The sequence below is a fragment of the Prionailurus viverrinus genome, chromosome C1 (assembly GCF_022837055.1).
Source record: "Prionailurus viverrinus isolate Anna chromosome C1, UM_Priviv_1.0, whole genome shotgun sequence".
Taxonomy (NCBI): Eukaryota; Metazoa; Chordata; class Mammalia; order Carnivora; family Felidae; genus Prionailurus; species Prionailurus viverrinus.
The window spans coordinates 119500402-119521765 of NC_062568.1; the positions used below are offsets into that span (position 1 = coordinate 119500402).

Here is a 21364-nt window from a genome sequence, read left to right on the forward strand (position 1 = left end):
TGACATAGTGATTGTAGTCATGTGAGAGACCACGAATCAGACTCACTCAGCTAAGCTGCTCCCAGGTTCACCACTCACCAAAAAGAACATGAGATAATGTGTCTATGTTCTCAGCCACTAAGTTTGGGAATAATTTGTTATGCAACAATTGATAACTTATCGACTGCTGGGAGGACATTCAGACTGAGTCACAAAAAATATATTTCAGATATAAGAAAAAGAATGTAATGATTGAGATCACAAGCTATTTTGTTTATTGAAGAGTTAAAATAGTACATTAACAAAACCTTATTTGCTAGAGAAATAACACCAGAATTCTTATGAATGTGATTATCAGCTAAACCACCAGAGATACTGGTCCTGCTGAGTTCCTCCACAGCTATGTAAATCAAAGGCTGAGATTGGCTGAAGTCAGGATACAAATCACTAGACAGTTTCTTCTGGAAGGACAGAATGAATCAATAAGGCCCGTAATAAGGAAGTTGAAAGAAACCTTACCCTTTGGAGAAAGAGTACTCTGTCATTCCTGTAGCCAAGGCCCAGGCCCAGCCAAAAGGAAGCAGGGGGTTGTAACAGTGATCCAGTGAGTCTGGCCCCAGAACTCCCTTCAGTGTGTCTTTTTGCTTGACTTTGGAGAGTGGACAGGGCATCATTTGGAGGCTAGAGAGTTATTTGACAATAAGAAGATGCGAAGATTCAAGTCCCAGACTCATCCTTTGATCTTGAACCATTAGTGCCAGAGGTCTCTTGGCCTCTCATGTCTGAAAAATGGTCGGTATTAGTGTCACCACCTTGAGGGACATAGGTGTGTCTCCATGAGTGGGTGAATGATTGTTCTGGTGCTTGAGATGGGAAATGACTAGCAAACACATCTCTTCTCTGGTTGTATGAGACAGGGACCAAAACAGGGAAGAGATGAGAGGGGGACAAAGACACCAGGCCAAGAGGTGACCATTTAGGGCTTCATGCTATAAATGACTTTGCATTTCCAGAGATGAAATAAGCCTCTTCAGCACAAGGCAGTAGCGGGTCACAACCCTAGGGCCTGGCTGGTTTTATCAATCTGGCAGTTCAAGGTCAGCGCAAAGGACATCCCCAACACCTGAGAAAAGAGTTGGGAAAATATCAGGTCTTCATAGGAGAAGCCATCTCTCCCATAACCCCTGGGATTAGCCCTAGAGAAAAACAAAGTATTCCCCACACTGGAACCACCCTTCCTGCCATCACTTCCAATTCCTTCTCCGTTCCCTTAGTTAGCTTTAGAAAGGCAGCGGGAGATGATGGTGCAAAAACAGTAGAGGATAGAGTGTTGGGACATCTTTGTCTCCTTAAGAAGTCACTTGTATAGTCAAGTTCTGCACAAGTCAACTCTGTGCAGTGAGCCATCTCTACACATACCCTGGGACTCCTTGGTTTCCAAGCAGAGAAAAACTGTTTCCCCGTGAGCTTCTTGATCGATTTCTTAGTTATTCTGTGACACACCCAAAACACTTGTATATAAAAATAGTAGAAATGTCACACAATAAAAAAATTTGCCCCTGACTTATCATGCTAAGCAGAGAAACAAGGAGGAAATTGATTGTAACTTTTATCAACTCCTGCTTAGCATACAAGGCCAAATTTTCATATAGAATGTTTATCTATTGCAAGCTTTTCAATCCCAGCTGAGTGAATGACCAAAGTAGGGGTCTGCTGGATGACTTTTAATTTGACTATGAAGCAATCATATCTCTTAGGGATAAGTTGACCCGATAGATCGGGATATTTTCTGTATGCCTCAAATTGGTAATGACATCATTTGCTACGTGACTGGGGAAGCTCATATTTATTGAGCATGTACTATGTACCTGGTAGTGTTTTAAAACCTTACATGGCTTAAATAATTTAATCTTCACGATAGTCCTGTGGCTAAGTTCTTACCTGGATCACACATACACAGATAGTGATGATTCCAACATGCAGGAAATTGGAATGAAACCACTGTTTTGCTTTTGCATAGCAACCCTAGAAAAAATCACAAGTACAAATGATAACACTATATTATTTGACTTTATCAGGAGGCTAATTTCAGAAGATAGTTTCTATTTTGTCTTATGCCTTAGACCATTTTTATTTTCTTTCTATGGTTGAAGAAACAGGCTTCAAGCAGCAAACATTAAACAGAGCCCTTTCTGGTGTTGTTACCATTACAGTGACACCTGATGCAGAAGTCCTAGATCTTTGCACACTGAGTCAAAGTAGCTCCTGAGAGACACCTCAGCAATAGATATCCTTAGGTTTTTTGAACTCTCACTGCTGACTTGGGATTACTAAAAGTGAATATAGCCCATGGAATTCTAGGTTCGGTTGCATCTCAGCTTCTGTTGAAATGTAAATCTATCATGGCCCTACCAAGCTCCAGGGCAGTTCTAGTTGGTGAGTGTTTCAGTCTTTCTTCACAGACCTAAAAATGTCTGGAGATTTTCAAAAAGTCCCAAGGGTACATAACATGGGGTAACAGGAATTTAGGAACTTGATCTTGAGGGAATATGACCTTGGCTTCTTCTCTGGGCTTAATCTGGAGGTCTGAATTCAGTGGACCAGTTGTTTCAATAGTTCCGCCAACTATCTTTCTCCCCAACTCCTCACTCCTTCACTTATGATGCATTTCACCAAGGGGCTGGGTGATGCCTTTTCCAAGAAAGAAGAGCAGAGAAACAGGAAGAAGGAGAAGCTTTTCTAGCTCACCTTTACAAATTTCTCTTTCAACAATAAGACCTAATTTTTGCTCAAGAAAAATGTAGATCTACTACTATCATCACATAAACCTTCCCCCCTGTAATGTAATAGTTTAGAGTGCAAGATTTGTGATGGCCTTCCTAGTCTAAATGAGGCTGTTCCTTTTTTGTTTCTTTTGTCTAGTTGTCTGGACAACTTTTGTCTAGTTTGTTTAGTTACCTGGGTTGTCTCCCTGGCCTCTACTTTGTCCAAGGTTCCCTGTTTCTGGCGGGGACGATTAAGCTCAGTATGACTGGAGTTTCTAAGACAATTGAAAGTTTAACCAGAGAGATTAATAACAGAAATATTGCTTAAAAAATTACCTGAACTTGTGGACCTTGGGGGCAAGATGCTGGTGGGTGACCGTTCCAATCACTTGTTCCATTGACACCACAACATTGCAGCTAAAAGCCAAACCCCCAAGAATGTGATGGTTAGAAAGTCAACAGAAAGAAAATTGAACCTTGGAGAGAAGGTGGGCCCTTCATATCTGACTCTAGCCAAAAATCCAGAATTACCTGGGCTACTATGGCTCCTGAGAACAAAATACTTTCAAATCCATCATACCATTTCCATCACATAAGGTTGCTTGAAGCAGAGAGGGCATATTTAATTTACTCACATTTTACACATGAAAAATTAAACACACAGCGGATTTAGTCTGACATGGTTGAGTCTTTCTTACGTCTCAGTAGGACTTAGATAATAAGCCTACCTGAGACTGGGAAGGATGAGAGAATGTAGACAATTTTGTACCAATCAAACTGATTCCTGTGCTCTCCAGTTTGTGACTGTTAAACATTATTCTGACTTAGGGACTGTGGACCTTAAATTCTGGAACTTTCAAGAAAGGAAGGTCCTTCTAGCCCCCAGGGACTGAGGTTGGAAAATCAAATCTGATTGAGCTGAGGAGGATTTCATCTACACTCACCAATGACTGGATGGAATCCCACATCTCCCTGGTGCTGTTGTCCGAGCTGTATTTCTGGATGCTGGTAGTCAGGCTCTCAGACACATACTTATTCAGCTGGGCGGGCACATCCCAGCAGAGGAGACATTATAAAAAGCAGGTGAGTTCAAGGAATAAGCAATTTCTAGTATAGGCTAGTGGTTCCATTTGCTCCTTCCTTCCAAATGATCTCCTCAGAGCTAAGGGTGTGACAAGAGGGAGTATATATACAGGAAGATGGTGCGTGGTGGTGATCTCTTGCCCTTCCAGAACTCTAGTTTTTCAGAGGAAGAGGGACAACCAAAGCATGGGCTCTCTTAGGCATGGAGACAGACATTTTCTACTGCCAAACATGGAGAAAAGTAAGTAGGAGGAAGATAAACTTGTTTTTATAGCTCTTCCTATTCATGCTTCAAAGCATGACTCAATGGCAATCTCCTTTAAGAATTTTTTTCCTCTCCCCAGTTACAGTTGATTTTTCTTCTTCCATCCCTTTTCCACTTTGCTTCTACCTCTATTATAGGATTTATTTGGGGCCAACTTCTTCCCTACGGCCAGAAATACGAGTTGTGCTCTTTGTAGCTTACCTTCTGTTCATACACGAAGAGCAGGATGGCCAAGGTCACCTCCGCAAGGAGGATAATCAGCAGCAGGATAAAGAACTGAAGCAAAGCAGAGACATGCTCACAGTGCTGATTCCCATTCTTCCCTTACTCCCAAGCCACGCTGGAAACATCTAGGTATGTCTTTGCACATGTGCAGAGGCTCCTGTTCCTGCCTGCTCGGACATTCATAAACCTTCTCTTGTTTTATGAGGGATGTGTGTCATTTTTCTACAACTAGACCCCAAGTCTCTGGAGGGCAGATCAACTGTCTTGTAACTTTGTTCTCCCCTTCCCATTGTGCCTACCCAATTCCAGGCGCATAATGCATATGCAATATTATTTGTTGAATCAATGAAGCAATTTTGGCATTGGCTTTTTGAAAGCTGAACAAAAGACCAGCAAACTAACCTATGTGCCTTTGGAGTTTGGGGCCTGGTCCTTTCTGCAAGATCAGGGCTAGTTTGGGGTGGGGGCAGGTGATAGTGGAAGTTGAGAGGAGCCCTGTACAGATGGGGAGAAGAGGTATTCTCGTCACCCTCCTAACCCTTATTTATCTCCAACTGGAGAAGCTTGCTCCCTCTATGCTAATCACACACCACAGAAAACACATTTTCACTTATTCCCTCTCCTTCACCTTTTTATCCCAACACTAATCTTGGCGGCTTTACCTTTTCCCTGTGTCTATCATCTCCCATCTTTTGCCATTAATCTGAGAGCTATCTGAGAACAGGGACTTCTTAATTCTATCTCTTGGCTCCAGTTTGAGTTGATTCATAAAGGAAAAGAGATTGACCAATGACTTAAGGAAGAACCAAGGCAACTGGGAACACTTACTTATGGACGGAGTGGCACTGTTACAGCAAGTACTATTCTGGGTCTACTAGAGCAACAAGGAGACTTCCTTCAGAGAGCTTACAAACAAAACCTAAGTCTAAGGGTTCTCCTCAGGATACTTAACTGACAGGGAGCAACTGAAAGGTTCTAGCATCTCTCATGTTAGATCACAATGGCTGCCACCTAGGCCTTCACCTAAGCTGCGTCATCACACTCTAGTGTGCCTTGTGCAGATCTGAGATAGAGAAGCATCTTCTGCCTCCTTTTAGGAGGGCCACAGTACTCAGAAGAATCTAGAGAGTAGATTTTCCACCACTTAGTGACTCTGACTCAGATCCTCAAAATACGTACTAATGTGAAGAGCACTTAGGCAGATGGATGACACTCGATTTCAACCAGACATGAAGAAATAAAATGCCATAAAGGGAAATTATGATGCGGGTCATTAGTAACACTGTAAAATGAATCCCAAGGAGGATAGCAGTGTCCTCTGCCACCCATCCCTGGGATCCCAGTCAGAAACAAAATACTAGTGGTCTAGACAGACTCAGATGGTCTAAAGTGCCAATCTTATGTTCCTATGATCTCCCTGTGACCATAGATTAGCCACCAAGAAATATCTTGCCTGGGGCTTAGGGCATCACGTCCCTCTACCTAGGGTACCACATCTGCTGCAAAGGACTCACCGACATAAGCAGGCACTTGTTCTCCTTGATGGAGCCCATGCATCCCAGGAAGGCAACCACCATGATAATGGAGCCCACGATGACAAGCACATTGCCCAGTGGGAGGAAGGGGAGCAACCAGAGGTTGTTGTGGATCAAGAGATAGATCCCAAAGCCCAAAATGCAGCAGCCACAAAACTGAAAGAAAGAATTCCGCAACACTTTTGAATATCTGCTCACATTCTCACTTCAAATTAGAATCAGCTCTTTCCATTGGTTCTATGGAGACTGTCATGAGCAACCTCTTTCCCCAGCTTTCCCCATGCATCCAGAAGAGAGGTGACCCTAGCTTCTTCCCGTGATGTCCTACTCATGCTTCATCCCACCCATATCAGATAGCAGGGGAAGCTCCTTCCTGTGAGTAATACAGTATCTTCGTGCTTCAGATCCCCCACTCCTTGTTCCCACAACGGCTTACACGTGGTCTTCCCTTTGGAAACCACAACCGTTAGAGAGGAGGCCCTGGGTGAGAAGTTGATCTTGCTAGGCAGAAAGCTAGAGAAGCCAAACTTTTAAGAATCTTCTCATAGACACTTGAGTACAAACCGATTCTCTGTTTGAAGTTCAATTGCTGAATTTGGTACAGTGAAACTTTCCCCAAAAAGGGGGCTTCCTTTTCAATCAGCTATTTGTCTAAGGGACTGGGGGGAGGGGAGAGCAAGAAAAAGAGTCATTTATACACAGAACGTAGAGTGTCAGGTTTCTCACCCGTAGATGTCAGCAGTGAGCAGTAGTCGCCTAAAGTCCCCAGAGAGAGAAACAGCCCACCTATAAATAACTGCACTGGTACTTTTCAATTGTATAAGCATATCCTATGGCAGGATGGGAAAAGGGGAGGAAATTATCACTCCCTTGTTCTAAGCTGGTTATGTCATTCCAACACGCATGGGTTGCTCTTCGTAGCGGACTCTTCAGTAGAGGACCGAGAAATAGAGTGTAGCCGGGAGGAGGTGAGCTCAGTCACGCTGGGAAGAAACACACTTACCCAAAAGAGCAAGTTGAAGAAAAACAGAACGTACTTCAGCAATTTCAAGCCACTCATGCCCATGCTGGGATATTCTTGCCCTAAAAAGTGAAAGAAAAGAGGAGGTAAGTGACCTGGCACCAGAGAAGAGAGGACACAAATGTTCAAGGTTTAAAATCTCCAGCATCACCCTGGGTTTGAGCTGCGACTCTCCTCTGGGAAGTTTCCCCAAACTCCCGGATCTCTCGATCTCTGCATTGAGGTACCAATCGGTTTATCTTGGACACTCACTTTGGCTCCAATTCTGCAAGCCAAGAATGCTTACCGCTGAATTAGGTGCTGTAGAAGAAACCCATGGAGCTGCTCTCAGAGGAGAGTGAGTCACAGTGACACCACTAAGCCAATTCTCAGAGACTAGTGCTTGGGCACTCAAGAAGGTGACCAGGGGTCAGGCATTAATCAGCTGATTCATCAGCTGTGGAGAAGGTCAGTGACTTGATCAGCCTGTTCTTTAAATGCCCTGAGATGCATGTACATACCACATGTGGTCTGTAAACCTCTCCACATGAAAATGGGGGTAGGGAACCTATGTCTGATTCATGCTTTTATTGAAGCAACGTTTATGATGTTTTCTGTCCTAGATACAGTGAGAGATATAACCATGACTCTCCGGTACCTACCCTCCAGAAGATGTGAATCTTACAGCAGAGGTAAAACTGGCTAACCAATACCCAATGAAGAAATGAAAAGGGGTAGAAATTGGAGCTTGATTTTTTAAAAAATATAATTTCATTTCCCAGCAAGGACATTAATGTGCAAAGCCTCATCCTCAGTTCTAGAGATCTGGATACACAGTTGTGAATTTTCTGTCAGACACAGTTAGTTTCCCTAGAGTAACTCATATTTTAAAACTGCACGTAAGACTGATCCATAAAGCAGAATGTCAATTTATTGGTTTTTTCCCGTTAGAACTATGCCTTTTCTAGTATATAGATTGCATGTATAATCCATTGCTTCTACCCTCTTAACAGCAGCCAGAAATCAGATGGTCTTGAGGGATAGGTCATCCAGCCTGTCTAAGCCTCATGAGCTATTTGTATCCTACAATAGAATAATCTTCTCTGTTGGAAAGACCAAATACGTAAACTTACTTGGTACTATTTTCCTTTTCCTTTACTTTGTCCTTCTCTTTCTCCTTCTCCTTCTTGTCTTGACCCTCAGGATTTTTCTTAATCCCCATAATTTAACCCCATAATTTTTAACCCCCCATTTCCCCATAATTTTAACCAAGTTAAAACAAAATCAATTAGATTATAAATGCGTCTGGATATACTTGAGAGGTTAAAAAAAGGTATGACGACCTACTGCATAGTAGTAGAGGTAGTAGATCTACCTCTGCTATAAGTAGTAGCTTTGAGGTCAAACTTGAATTCAACTTCCACCTATGCCACTAAACAGCTACGTGAGATTTGGAAACTGACTTGACGTCTATAGTCACAATTTGTTCCTATGTAAAATGGGGTAAATACTTATGTCTCCTAGGGTGGGTGTAAAGATGAAGTGATCTTACAACAGAGACTGATATATGGCCAGGACTCAGTAAGTGAAACCCGTGATTATTTAGTCTGAAAGGAACTCTCTGGGAAGGGAGACATGGAAATATACTATTATAAGGTTCTCATGTGTGTTGTGGTAATGTCACTTGAGGATAGACTCTGGTGAGTTAGAGATGTAAAGTATAAACCATAAGGCAACCTCTACAATAACAAAACAAAGAATTGTAATTAATAAGCAAGCAAGGGAGATAAAAATTATTTTAAACTACTAGATTAGTTGAAAGAAACCTAAAAAGAGGAAAAAGGAAACTGCTGTGGTCTGAATGTCTGTGTCCCCACAACATCCACATGTTGAAATCTTAATGCCCAATGTGATAGTGTTAGGAGGTGGAGCCTTTGGGAGGTAGTTAGGTCATGAGAGTAGAACCCTCCTGAATGGGATTAGAGCTCTTCTAAAAGAGACCCCAGAGAGCTTGCTAGCTCCTTCCACCTTGTGAGGACACAACAAAAGGTCTGCAACTCAAGAGTGGCCTCGCCTGACCATGTTAGCATCCTGATCTCAGACTTCCAGGGTTCAGAACTGTGAGAAGTAAATTTCTGTGGTTTGTAAATTACTCTGTCTGTAGTAGTGTGTTATAGCAACCTGCACAGACTAAAAGAAAAACAAAGAACAGATGGGGAAAATAGAAAGCGAATATTCTCAACTCTAGCCATATTAATAGCACAGTAAATGAAATGCTCTAAATATTCCAGGTATGACACAAGATAGCCAATTGGATTAAAGAACATTTAGTAATGAATTATCAGCAAGAGAAGTTAAGAAAACAATCTCATTTAAAATTTCATCAAAAAGAATAAAATGCTGGGGTGCCTGGGTGGCTCAGTCGGTTGAGTATCCAACTTCTGCTCAGGTCATGATTTCACAGTTCATGGGTTCAAGCCCCACATCAGGCTCTGTGCTGACAGCTCAGAGCCCGGAGCCTGCTTTGGATTCTGTGTCTCCCTCTCTCTCTCTGCCCCTTCCCCGCTTGCACTCTCTCTCTCTCTCTCTCTCTCTCTTAAAAAATAAACATTAAAATGAAATAAAATATAATGAATAAAATGCTTAGGAATAAGTTTAACCAAAGTGGTAAAAGATCCTGGACACTGAAAACAACAAGAAACTGATGAAAGCAATGTAAGAAGACACAAATAAATGGAAATATATTCTATGCTCTTGGATTGGAAGAATTAATGTTGTTCAAATGTCCATACCACCCAGAGTAATCCATGGATTAAATGCAATCCCTATAAAAATTTCAATGGCATTTTGCGCAGATACAAAATAAACAATTCTAAAATTTATGTGGAACCACAGAAGACCCTGAATAGCCAAAGAAATCTTGAGAAAGAAAAACAAAACTAGAAGCATTATATGTTTTAATGTCAAAATCTATTACAAAGCTATAGTAATTAAAACAGTATGATGTTGGCATAAAAAACAAACACATAAATCAATGGAACAGAATATAAAGCCCAGAAATAAACCCATGCATATGTGGTTAATTTATTTACAGCAAAGGAGCCAAGCACATACAATGGGAAAAGGCAGTCTCTTCAATAAATTGTGTACGGAAACCTGGACAGCCACATTGCGAATGAATTGAACTGGACCCCTATCTTCCACCAATCACAAAAATAAAATAAAAATGGCATAAAGACTTGAATGTAAGACTTGGAACCACAAAACTCCTAGGAGAAAACATAAAAGGAAAGCTCCTTGACATTTAGTTTTGGCAAGGATTTTTCAGATATGACACCAGAAACAAAGGCAACAAATGCAAAAATAAGCAACTGGTCTGTATCAATCTAAAAAGCTTCTGCACAGTAAAGGAAACCATCAACAAAATGAACAGACAACCTACTTAATGGGAAATAATATTTGCATCATATATCTGGGAAGAGGTTAATATTCACAATATATAAAGAACTCCTACAACTCAATAGCAATAAACAAAAAGTAAAATCTGATTTTAAAATGAGGAGAAGGGGGCGCCTGGCTGGCTCAGTTGGTTAAGCATCTGACTTTAGATTTTGGCTCAGGTCATGATCTCACAATTTGTGAATTCGAGCCTGCCTCAGGCTCCATGCTGACAATGCAGGGACTGCTTGGGATTCTTGCTCTCTCCCTCTCTCCTTGCTCCTTCCCCACTCTCTCTTTCTTTCTCTCTCTCTCTCACAGTAAATAAATAAAACTTTTTTAAAAAATGGGCAGAGCAAGTGAATGGACATTTTTCCAAAAAAGACACACAGGTGGACAATAGGTACATAAAAAGATGCTCAACATCTAACCATTGGGTTGGGAAATGCAATTCAAAACTGCAATGAGGTATCACCTCATACCTGTTAGAATGGCTATCATCAAAAAAATAAGAGAACAAGTAGTGAGAGGACATGGAGAAAGACAACCTTCGTTGCACTGTTGGTGGGACTGTAAGTTGGTTACAGCCACTATGGAAAACAGTATGGAAGTTTCTAAAAAAAAAAAAAAAAAAAATTAAAAATAGAACTACCCTACGATCCAGCAATCCCACTTCTGGGTATATATCCAAAGGAGAGGAAATCACGGTCTCAAATATCTGCAGCCCCACATATATTGTAACATTATTGACAATAGCCAAGACAGGAAAACAACCTAGGTCCAAACTTCAATAAAGAAAATGTGGTATAAATATACAAAATAACATTGTTCAGCCATGAGAAAGAAGAAAATCCTCCCGTTTGTGACAACATATTCTCAAAACTCAGAAGACAAAGAGTCCCATTTAAAAATGGACAGGGCGCCTGGGCTGCTCAGTCAGTTAAGCATCCAACTCTTGATTTCGGCTCTGGTCATGATCTCACGGTTGTGAGATCTGAGACTGAGCCCCATGTTGGGCTCCCCACTCAGTGTGGAGCCTGCTTGGGATTCTCTCTCTCCCTCTTCTCTGCCCCTCCCCCTGCTTGCACGTGCGCTCTCTCTCAAAATAAATAAACATTTTTTTTAAATAAAAAAATAAAAAAATAAAAATGGACAGAAGATATGAACAGATAGTTCACCAAAGAAGACACATGGATGGAGAATATGTACATGAAAAAGTACTCTACTTCATTAATCATTAGGGAAATGTAAATTGGGGAAATGAGATACCCGTACCTCCTAGAGCGGCTAAAATTAAAACAAAAACAAACAAACAAACAACAACAACAAAAACCAAAGACAAAAAACTGACCATACCAGGGACTCATAAGGCTATGGTTTTGGTGAAAATGTAAAATGGTATATCCACTTTGAAAAACATTTTGCCAGTTTTGTGAAAAGCTAAACATACACTTATCATATGATTCAGCCACGCCACTCCAAAGAATTTACCAAGAGAACAAAAAGCATATGGTCATACAGACTTATCCAAGAATGTTCATTGCAGCTTTATCTGTAATAGCCCCAAACTGGAAACAACCCAAGGTCCATCAACAGATGAACAGGAAAACAAGTTGATATAGCTATGAAATGGTGCACTACTCTGGAAAAAATAAAAAGTCAACTGTTGATACACGACACAGCGCTGATAAATCTCCAAATAATTATGGTGGATGAACAAAGACAGAAAGAAGATCCATACTGTATGATTCCAGTTCTATACCATTCTGGAAATGAAAACTGATATATAGCAACAGAAAGCAAGCAGATCAGTCACTGGGGACGGAGGTAGAGGAAAGTGATGGTAGTGGCAGTGTTAGATAAATAAAAGGAGAATAGAGACAGGCAGGAGAAAGGGATTGCAAAAGACCACAAATAACTTCTTTTGGAAGTGATGAATATGTTACCTTGACTGTCGTGAGAGTTTTAGGCATGTACGCATATGTCAAAAGGCCCTTCCTAATTTGTTCCTGTCCATTTCTCCAAACTTGTGGCAACATCCCCTGTCTAGCGAGCAACACTGAGTACTTGTTTTAGTGGCTCCTCTTTACCTGTGCTCTTTGCTGGAATTTGTCCCTTTCTCTCCCTCTGACCCCTTACTTTGGTTAGCCACTATTCATCCTGACACTCGGCTCCAGTGTCACTCTTCCAGGAAGCCCTCTCTGAGTGTGTCTACTTCTCCACACCCCAGCCTACTCCCCACAAGGAGTGCCTGTAATACCTACACATCTCCATTATTGCCCTAGCCACTTTGTCTTATAATTCTCTCTTTCCTCTCTGGAATGTGAGCTCCTTGAGGGTAGGAGCTAGTTTATTCATCTTTGAATCCTCGAGATCTTACACAGTCCCCTGATCACACTAAAAAAAAGTGCGATTCTTCAATAAACCTTTGTCCATTAACCCTAAATAAGCTGATGGAGTGGAATAAACGTGACACGGCAGCATCGGAAGCCTTGGGCTTGAGATTTATGCACCAAGAAGCTAAACTTTTGGACGTGGGCCAATAACTTACACAGAAGGTTGGGCCAGATGCCTCCTAAGGTCACCTCTTCCCCAACATCCTGGGATTCTGTGAGACCTGCTTCAGGCCCCCGTCATTGAAGTATCCACAAAGCACCAACTAATGAGGCAGCCAGAGACCTGCAAATAGCCCTCCTGATTCTTCCCTTCGACAGGAAGAAAAACCTCTTGTTTCTCTTTCCATGATTTTCCACTTGCTGAGACTCCCACCAGTTGAAGGAGAAAAGCTGCCTATTTGGTGGAGATGGTCACTACTTTTATCACATGCAGTGATGGCCCCACTTTTTGTATTAACCCAGATAGAACAGCACTCTGCTCCCCCACCCCCCCACCCCGTTTTCTTCCTTGTGACTGTGCCAGTTATGAGCTCCTGCCCCTTCCGACCCCACGGTCTGGAAGAACTGATATCTCTCTGCAGTCAGAATCTGTGGCCCAGCCCCATGACTCATGGTTCAGTGAAGAAAGTCCCTGACATCAGCTTCCTGTGATGAAACTGCAGTTAGCTGTGGCCATCTCCCACGGCCCGCTGTGGAGGCCAGGGATGAAGCTCACTTTTTAGTTTCCTCCAAGCAATGATCTTGGGCTAGTAAACCATCATGTGCATACCTAGTTCAATCCCTCCCCCCTTTTTAAACCCATACTTGCGGGGTCATCGAATCTAGTCTTGAATGCAGTCAAGCTTAGGAATGGCTAAGGTTGGGGGGCACCTGTGTGGCTCAGTCAGTTAAGCGTTCATCTCTTGGTTTTGGCTCAGGTCATGATCTCTTGGTTTGTAAGTTTGAGCCCCACCTCGGGCTATGCACTGACAGCGTGGAGCCTGCTTGGGATCCTCTCTCCCCCTCTCTCTCTGCTCCTCCCCTGCTCTTGTGTACTCTCTCTCTCTCTCCCTCTCTGTCTCAAAAATAAATAAATAAATGAGTAAACAAACAAACAAACAAACTTAAAAAAAACAAAGAAGTGGCTAAAAACAAACTTAAAAAACAAAAAAGTGGCTAAGGTTGGGACAGAAGCTTCAAGAAGCTATCAATTCAATACAGCCTTATGTGATCCATTCTTGGAACCACAGAAAGATAGCTTCAGTGTTATGCAGCCTGTTATATTTATGAGATGTTAATAAGTGTTCCCCAAACAAAATCAAGCAAACAAACAAAACCATAGGGACTGAAAGGAATCCATGGTCAAATAGTTTTGGAAGTAAACAGGATTAAATAAAAATAAAAGAAAAAGCAATAAATAGTTCTTTTAACGAACGACTTCTGAGCAACTTGTCATACACTAATGTACATTGTTACCACACACCTGTTCTTACAAGATTACTTATAATAACTCAAAGAACATAGTGTTCCATGGAACACAGTTTGATAAACACTAGTAGTGGAATCAGATGGACCTAGTTGTGAATTCTGGTAGTGCTGCATGCCAGCAATGTGGCCTGGGGTAACCTGTGTAACCTCTCTTTCACAACTGTCTCATCTTTAAAACAGTGATATTCACATACGGTTCACAGGGTGTTCAGGGGGTTAGATGAGATAACATTTCCTGGATGGCTCAGCATCAGAGTGCTTGGTTCAGTGAACACTGACTAAAAGATCGTTTATTTATTTATTCTTTGAGTGAAAATGTGTTTTATTTCTCTTTTTTTGTGTATTTTATTGTATTTATATTAAATATAATTTATTGTCAAATTGGTTTCCATACAACACCCAGTGCTCATCCCAACAGGTGCCCTCCTCAGTGCCCATCACCCACTTTCCCCTCTCCCCCAACCCCATCACCTCTCAGTTTGTTCTCAGTATTTAAGAGCCTCTATGGTTTGCCTCCTTCCCCCCCTTCCCCCACCACTTTTCGTCCCCCCTGGTCTTCTGTTAAGTTTCTCAGGATCCACATATGAGTGAAAACATGGTATCTGTCTGTCTCTGCCTGACTTATTTCACTTAGTGTAACACTCTCCAGTTCCATCCACATTGCTACAAATGGCCAGATTTCATTCTTTCTCATTGCCAAGTAGTATTCCATTGAGTATATAAACCATATCTCCTTTATCCATTCGTCAGCTGATGGACATTTAAGCTCTTTACATAATTTGGCTGTTATTGAAAGTGCTGCTATAAACATTGGGGTACAAGTGCCCCTATGCATAAAAGATCAAGTTTAGAGCTTCCCTACCAGTCCATTCCTAAGGGCAACCCCAGGCTTCCTGCTAGATTTTCAGGAATAAAATACATCAGGGACCAGAAGGCCTTTAATAATCCTTTGCTTGATTCATTTTTGGGTAAACACTTAAAAAAAAAATCTTTGTTGGGGCGTCTGGGTGGCTCGGTCGGTTAAGCATCCGACTTTGGCTCAGGTCATGATCTCATGGTCTGTGGGTTCAAGCCCCGCGTTGGGCTCTGTGCTGACAGCTCAGAGCCTGGAGCCTGTTTCAGATTCTGTGTCTCCCTCTCTCTGTGACCCTCCCCCGTTCATGCTCTGTCTCTCTCTGTCTCAAAAATAAATAAACGTTAAAAAAAAAAAATCTTTGTTCACCCTCTGCAAAAAAATTCAAACAATAAAGAAAGTACAAGTGTAAAGCATAAAAATCTTCTGAAACCCTATATCCAAAGATAACCACAACTGACATTTTTGATGAACACCTTTCTAGACATTTTTCTCTATGTGGATCTATTTGCCAATTTACACAGAAGGACAAGATATTCATCAAGGTGACTGTTGGCTTCCTATCCCTTTCTACACAGAGACTGCAGAGGTTTGTGGTTCATCAGTGAAGGAAAGTGGGGCCTTGATTCACACAAGATTTTTCTAAATAGGAAAGAAAATCTGTTCTCGAAGAGGGCCCCCGAGTTCAGGCCAAAATAAATTTAAATAGATGATAGAGTTCACTGAACCCTGTACAATGCCAACTTCTTCACAAATAAATCTTATTTACTGGTGCAAGGTCACCCAGCTAATGAACAGCAAACATAGGGCACAAGGCAACGTCTCGCAGCCTCCTAGCCCACCTTCCTTCTGCTGCCCCAGGCTCCATGTTGTGTCTCTCACTTCCCAATCCAACTCACAGCCCTGCCGTGTGAGGAGCCCCAGGAGGACTCCTTCCATCCTTCAGCGTGAACCCTTGTGAGCAGTGGCTGAGGAGGAATGGGGGTTATCCAAGTATGTCTCTTTGAGGAAGTAATAAGCAATTGCAGGGGGAGAGGTGATACTCAAATAAAATTAAACCAAACCATCCACGTTGATGCATTAGTTTCCCCTCATTTCTCCGTCACTTTGTCCAAGGAATGTGTTTGTCATCTTAGTTCTCCCCAAAATTGTGGTCTGGTGAAAACTTTTTCCTTTTCAAAGCTGTGATCAGGGAGAGAAATTAGTGATCTGTAGAAGAGAGAAAGAAGGAAGAACCGAAGAGGAGGGAAAAAATGAGGAAAGACAAATCCAGATGATCTTGGAGGCTCATTTCTTAGAGGTTGTGTTTCCCTTTGCTAAAAGTATGTGGAGGTTTCCTGTGAAGGGTCCCTGTCCTAGAAACCCATCTATGGGTGCATTCAGGCAAGCTATGTCCAAAGCAAGCATGTTTCTCTGTAGGATAATTAAAGCTGCTTATGTAGTATTCCCATAAAAAGTTTGAATAACCTGAATCCAGTAATGAAGAAACAGGAGACAACCAAATATAGAGGCATTCTAGAAAATAGCTTACCTCTACGCTTCAAGAATATCAATGTCATGAAATACAAGGAAAGACTCAGAAATTGTTCCAAGCAGAAGGAGACTGAAGAAACAGGACAGTTAAAAGCAATGTGTGATCAGAGATTTCCAGTCTCCATAAAGATACTAATGGGATACTAATTCAGATGCAATCTGAATAAAACCTATAGATTGTTAACAGTATTGCATCCGTGTAAATTGCCTATTTTGATGAATATAAAGTGGTTATGTAAGAAAATGCTTTTGTTTGTAGAAAATACACGGTAAAGTACTCTGTGGGAAAGGATATTAGGCCAGCAATTACCCCCAAAGAGAAAGTCAAGGAAGGATAAAGAAAATGTGATAAAAAGTTACTATTTGGGAAATCTAGGGGAAGGGGGGTTCAGAAATTCTTCCTAGTGTTTTTGCAAGTTTTCTTTAAGTCTGAATTTAAAGAGACAGAGAAGGAGTTGAATGTGAGTAAATAATCTAAGGAATTCTGATCTTTAAGTCATTACATCACATAATTCCCTAATGGTATAAATACTGAGATTCCACAGGAGCTGTTTTTAGAAGAACAAACCACGGGATGATTCTTTAGAGCCTCTATTTGCTCCTGATATAGATTATTAAGCTATGAGTCCAAATTTAAAAGACATGAGGTATCAAAATGATTTCTCACCCCCATTCCTCAATCCAGTTCTCCTGAAATATAAAATGTCAAACAAAACTTTGACAAATTAAATATATTTTAAATATTTGATTTGTTAGCATCTTGATGTCAGATCAACTGGATTTATAATTAAGTCATGTTCTTTATGTTTGCTCATGTTAAAGTGTACTGGAGATTTCTTTATGTTTATAAGAAAGTTTATAAGGAAAGAGAGTATAGTGTAATGGGGAGGAAGGAGCATCCCATTGAGAATCAGGAATTACTATTTAATTGTATGATTTTGGACAAGTTTCACCCTACCTGGAAAATAACCAGTTTAGAATGTTACAAGAATAGCTAACATTTCCTGGGCTCTCACTATGAGCTGAACACTTTATTCGAACTTCAATAACCTCTAAATTCCACTGAAGTAACAACATTCTCACACTTGGAAAATAGTGCTCTGTTTGGAATGATGACAGCTCTTGGCCATAGCTATGATGTACTGATGTTACTGCTTGGGTAGGAAGCCTCCTGTGTGCTTGTGACGTGGGGGACTGAATAGAGGACTTGCCTCTGTACCCCAACACAGAGGTCTGAACGCTCACCCAATGGCTTTGGAAATGGCTCCCTTCTTCTCAAAGAAGAAAGCTGTGTCCAGACAGCTTTCCCACAGTCACACTCCAGCTGCAGTCCTTGCCTCCTCTGGCCCAGCAGCCACCCTGGAGGCCTACTGTGTGTAGCAGTCTTCTCTCTTCAGTTTCTTTGCTTCAGGATTTTGTACCTGCAGGGGCTCTTGGGGCCCGGAGCTTCCTGAGTGCAGATACCCAGTCTGTGGGCCTGGGGTGATCGCACACACTGGGTACTCAGTACAGGAAGTGCTGGGGGAGGACTAATATAAGAACACAAACCAAACCACTGTAACTAAATCAACATAGCGTTTCCTGGAACAGAAGGCGTGCGCGCGCGCGCGCGAGAGAGAGACAGGGCATAACCTCGAAAAAAGCTACGAACTTCACCCTAATCTGGGGGAAATAGAGATTGAGGAGTAAAAAATCTGCCCCTTCACCCTCATTTCAGGCCACATGCCATCAATTCTGACATCTCAGCGTACCCCTAGACCTACTACCCGCCCAGTTGTTTGGTCTTGCTTCTCACTTTCAGGTTCAAGGGTTCTAGATCCAAGGCAGAGAGGGAGATTTCCACTTCCTGTGCTCCTGCAGCCATGGCTTGCACTACAGCCTGACTTGCTTACTCTCGTTTCAAATATGTCTGGGGGGTGGGAGGGTCACACTTCTTTAAGTGTGCATATACTGTGCCCTACCTGGAACGCCGTTTACCCCCCGTCTCCATAGCAAAGTCATACTTCTTTGAAAACGACCCAAAGCAGTCACTTCCTTCCCACGGCACACTCCAACATGCCTACCACATTTTCTGCACTTACCCTCCATTGCAGAAAAGATCACATTGTGCTGTATTTGTGTGTGGTCGTGTCTGTGCTCCATACCAGAATCTACAAACGCTTTGAGATTGATAAGCACCAGCTTTCCCTGTCTCCAGCACTTAGCACAACGCTTAGCTGTTCTTATGCTGTGGGCTGGGGCTGAGGAAGGGGAACAGGTTTCAGATCTGGTGTCTGAAGCCCTCTGGGTGGTCAGAGGTCAACCAGAGGACACCAGGAATCAAAGACCAATGGAGCTTGATCTTGCCGGTTTGTGCCGGTCAATTACCGAAGGAGAAGTGGCTTAGCAGCCTCAAGTGCACAGGGATGGGCTTTGAATCATTCCCTGTGGGCATAAAGGCGCCCAATCCTTTCATTTAAAGGCTAAGTACTCTTAATTGGCTCACAGGGAAAACAACACAGGAAATCATGCTTCAGCTCAGTCTCTGCTCCAAACCAACCGCAATTTCAAAACAGTGCAGATTCTGGTGGAGATTGAGAAGTAAAACTTCTTTGTTCAGCCAGCAGCTAAGACTCTGCCTTTGCTCAGTTGTCTTTCCACAGCACTTACACATCTGATATCATACACATACACATACACATACACATACACATCTGATAACATACACGTCTGATATCTCTTATCTTCCACAGGAGTTCCTGAAGGGCAGGACTATTTTCGGGACCAGTCTCTACCTTGCTACTCTGCCTCCCCACCAGTATCTTCCAGAGCACAGCGCCTGGCTCCAGGAGGCACTGAACATATGATTATTAAATGAATTCATTAAAAAGTCTGGTCTTGGGTGAGTCGGTCAGTAGAGCATGCGACTCTTGATCTCGAGGTTGTAAGTTCGAGCCCCACGCTGGGCGTAGAGATTACTTAAAACAAAATCTTAAACAAATAAAATAAAAATTTTTTAATTTGTGGCTCAGCGGCCCCTGAGGTGCTTTGGGAATCTAAAGCCCTCGGTGGCATTGCTATCCCTCATTGTTAGGTGGGTGGGTATGGTCCTTGAGGACTTTTCTGTCTCCTCCAGGGTATGATCAGTTGAGATTCTTGCGGGTCTTGGAAGGAAAAAGCTCTGATATTCAGTGTTTCCTGTGGTCACCTGACATCCAGTAACTACTATGGTGGTCACAGACCACCAGAACCAGAGCTTGGCCATGACTTTCTGAGTCCAGGAGGCCACAGTCATTCGTTACATGGCATGAATTAGAAATGGTTACAATATCAAGTTTTGTTGGTTGGTGCATGTCATATTATGTTTATCAATATTTACATTTTGTATACTGATGTATACATTTGGCAGGGTTTGGCTGAACACTGAGGATCACAATGTTCTTTCTGCTATTTGAAAACAATCAATCTAAGCATCTCTTAGGCGCATTCAGTTTTTACCTCTTGATATACAGGCAGTGGGCATTCTCTGTGTTCCTGACTCTGAGCTGGGTGTTGTCATTTGTAGCTGTCCTTCTATTTAGTGGCTCTGAGGAATCACAGTGAGATTCATAAAAATTTGTAAAATTAAGAACTGCCATCTTCCAGCTGCCTTTCTTAAGGCTCTGGCTGTTGGCTCTCTCCTCACCTTAAAATTACAAGATCGGTCTTCTAAGAGACCTGAACATGTATGAAATCTCCACAATTTCATGTTACACAGAGGGCTCCAGACATCAGAAATGACTACACAAAAATTCAAGTTCTGAAGCAACTTAAGCATATAAATGCCCTGACCCAAAGAGGTATCAGATAATGAGAACCAATTAATTGAAAAGTCTTTCTGGCCTGCTTGCCTTTTGAGGGGTGCTAGGATCTTGGTCTTTCTACCTTCATGCACTAAATATCTGTGAAATAGAAGTTGCAGGAGGTTTTAGGCTTACTAGAGAGATCTACGGAGACTCCTAAGAAGATACCCTATCCCACACAATATGGTTCAGGTCTTTGCTCTCAAGTCCAATGAAAATATCACCAATCTTACCTTTTGCAGGCACTTTCGCTCAGTTCTTCAGGCAGGATTGGTGATTATACTTGAAATGGCCACGACAAGGCTGGTAACACGGATGTCCGGGGCTATTTGTGTAAAAGGAGAAGTGAATGGAAAATAAATGTGCTCACGCTGTGACGACAGGAAGCCCAGTTGAAGAGAGGGAGGAAGTGAGGCTCTGCCCACCTTCTTGAGCCTCAAGAGGTACAGAGATACTCCTTCTCCCGTGGCCTGTTAAACACCTACTCCCACGACCCACACAAATATCTAAACTTGTTTCTATGAAACCCATGAAAAGTCAAAGACCGAGCTGGTCCAGGCACTAATCGGTGAGCACTTGTGGGTTCTAGGGTGATTTGGGCATTGATTTTTGTCTAGAAAAACTCAGTGCTTCTCAATCGAGGTGACATCTTAGAATTACTTGTGGATCTGCTCAAGAATAAGTATGCCTGGCTCTCCATTTGGTAGACTGAGACTGGAGTAGAACCCAAGAATAATTATTTTAAAAGTTTTCTAGGACTGAGACAGGAATGTGTCTTAAGGCCCTTGGCCCTCTCCCCACCCTCTCTCCAGCTGCCTTCCAGAAGATCTCTCATCTCCTGTTGAATTGGGCTGTCGTTTCTAGACTTCTGTGTCTCAGAAGTTGGATTTTCCTTGTTTAAGGTTATTGTCAAGGGTAAACCCCAAGACACAATCGAAAGGACACTAGTAGAAATGATTTGGTTAGTAAAGGAAGCCCCAGATTTAGGACCCAAAGCTCTGGGT

General features: G+C 42.1%; 1 protein-coding gene across 2 annotated transcripts; it reads right to left on the reverse strand.

Annotated features, from left to right (window-relative positions):
- Positions 1 to 231: 231 nt before the first annotated feature.
- CD53 (CD53 molecule) lies at positions 232 to 20739 on the reverse strand. 2 transcript variants are annotated; one of them, XM_047872167.1, is made up of 9 exons: positions 20594 to 20721; positions 17785 to 18068; positions 6856 to 6935; positions 5832 to 6008; positions 4294 to 4368; positions 3689 to 3784; positions 3081 to 3161; positions 1921 to 2004; positions 232 to 1102 (listed from the first exon to the last, which is right to left on the reverse strand). In XM_047872167.1, the coding sequence occupies exons 3-9, from the start codon at positions 6916 to 6918 to the stop codon at positions 1031 to 1033; spliced, it is 648 nt and encodes a 215-aa protein (XP_047728123.1). In that variant the 5' UTR covers positions 6919 to 6935; positions 17785 to 18068; positions 20594 to 20721; the 3' UTR covers positions 232 to 1030. The 2 variants fall into 2 exon arrangements, with proteins under 2 accessions (XP_047728123.1, XP_047728122.1); XM_047872166.1 differs by lacking the exon at positions 17785 to 18068 and having other exon boundaries at positions 20594 to 20739.
- Between the last annotated feature and the right edge of the window lie 625 nt (positions 20740 to 21364).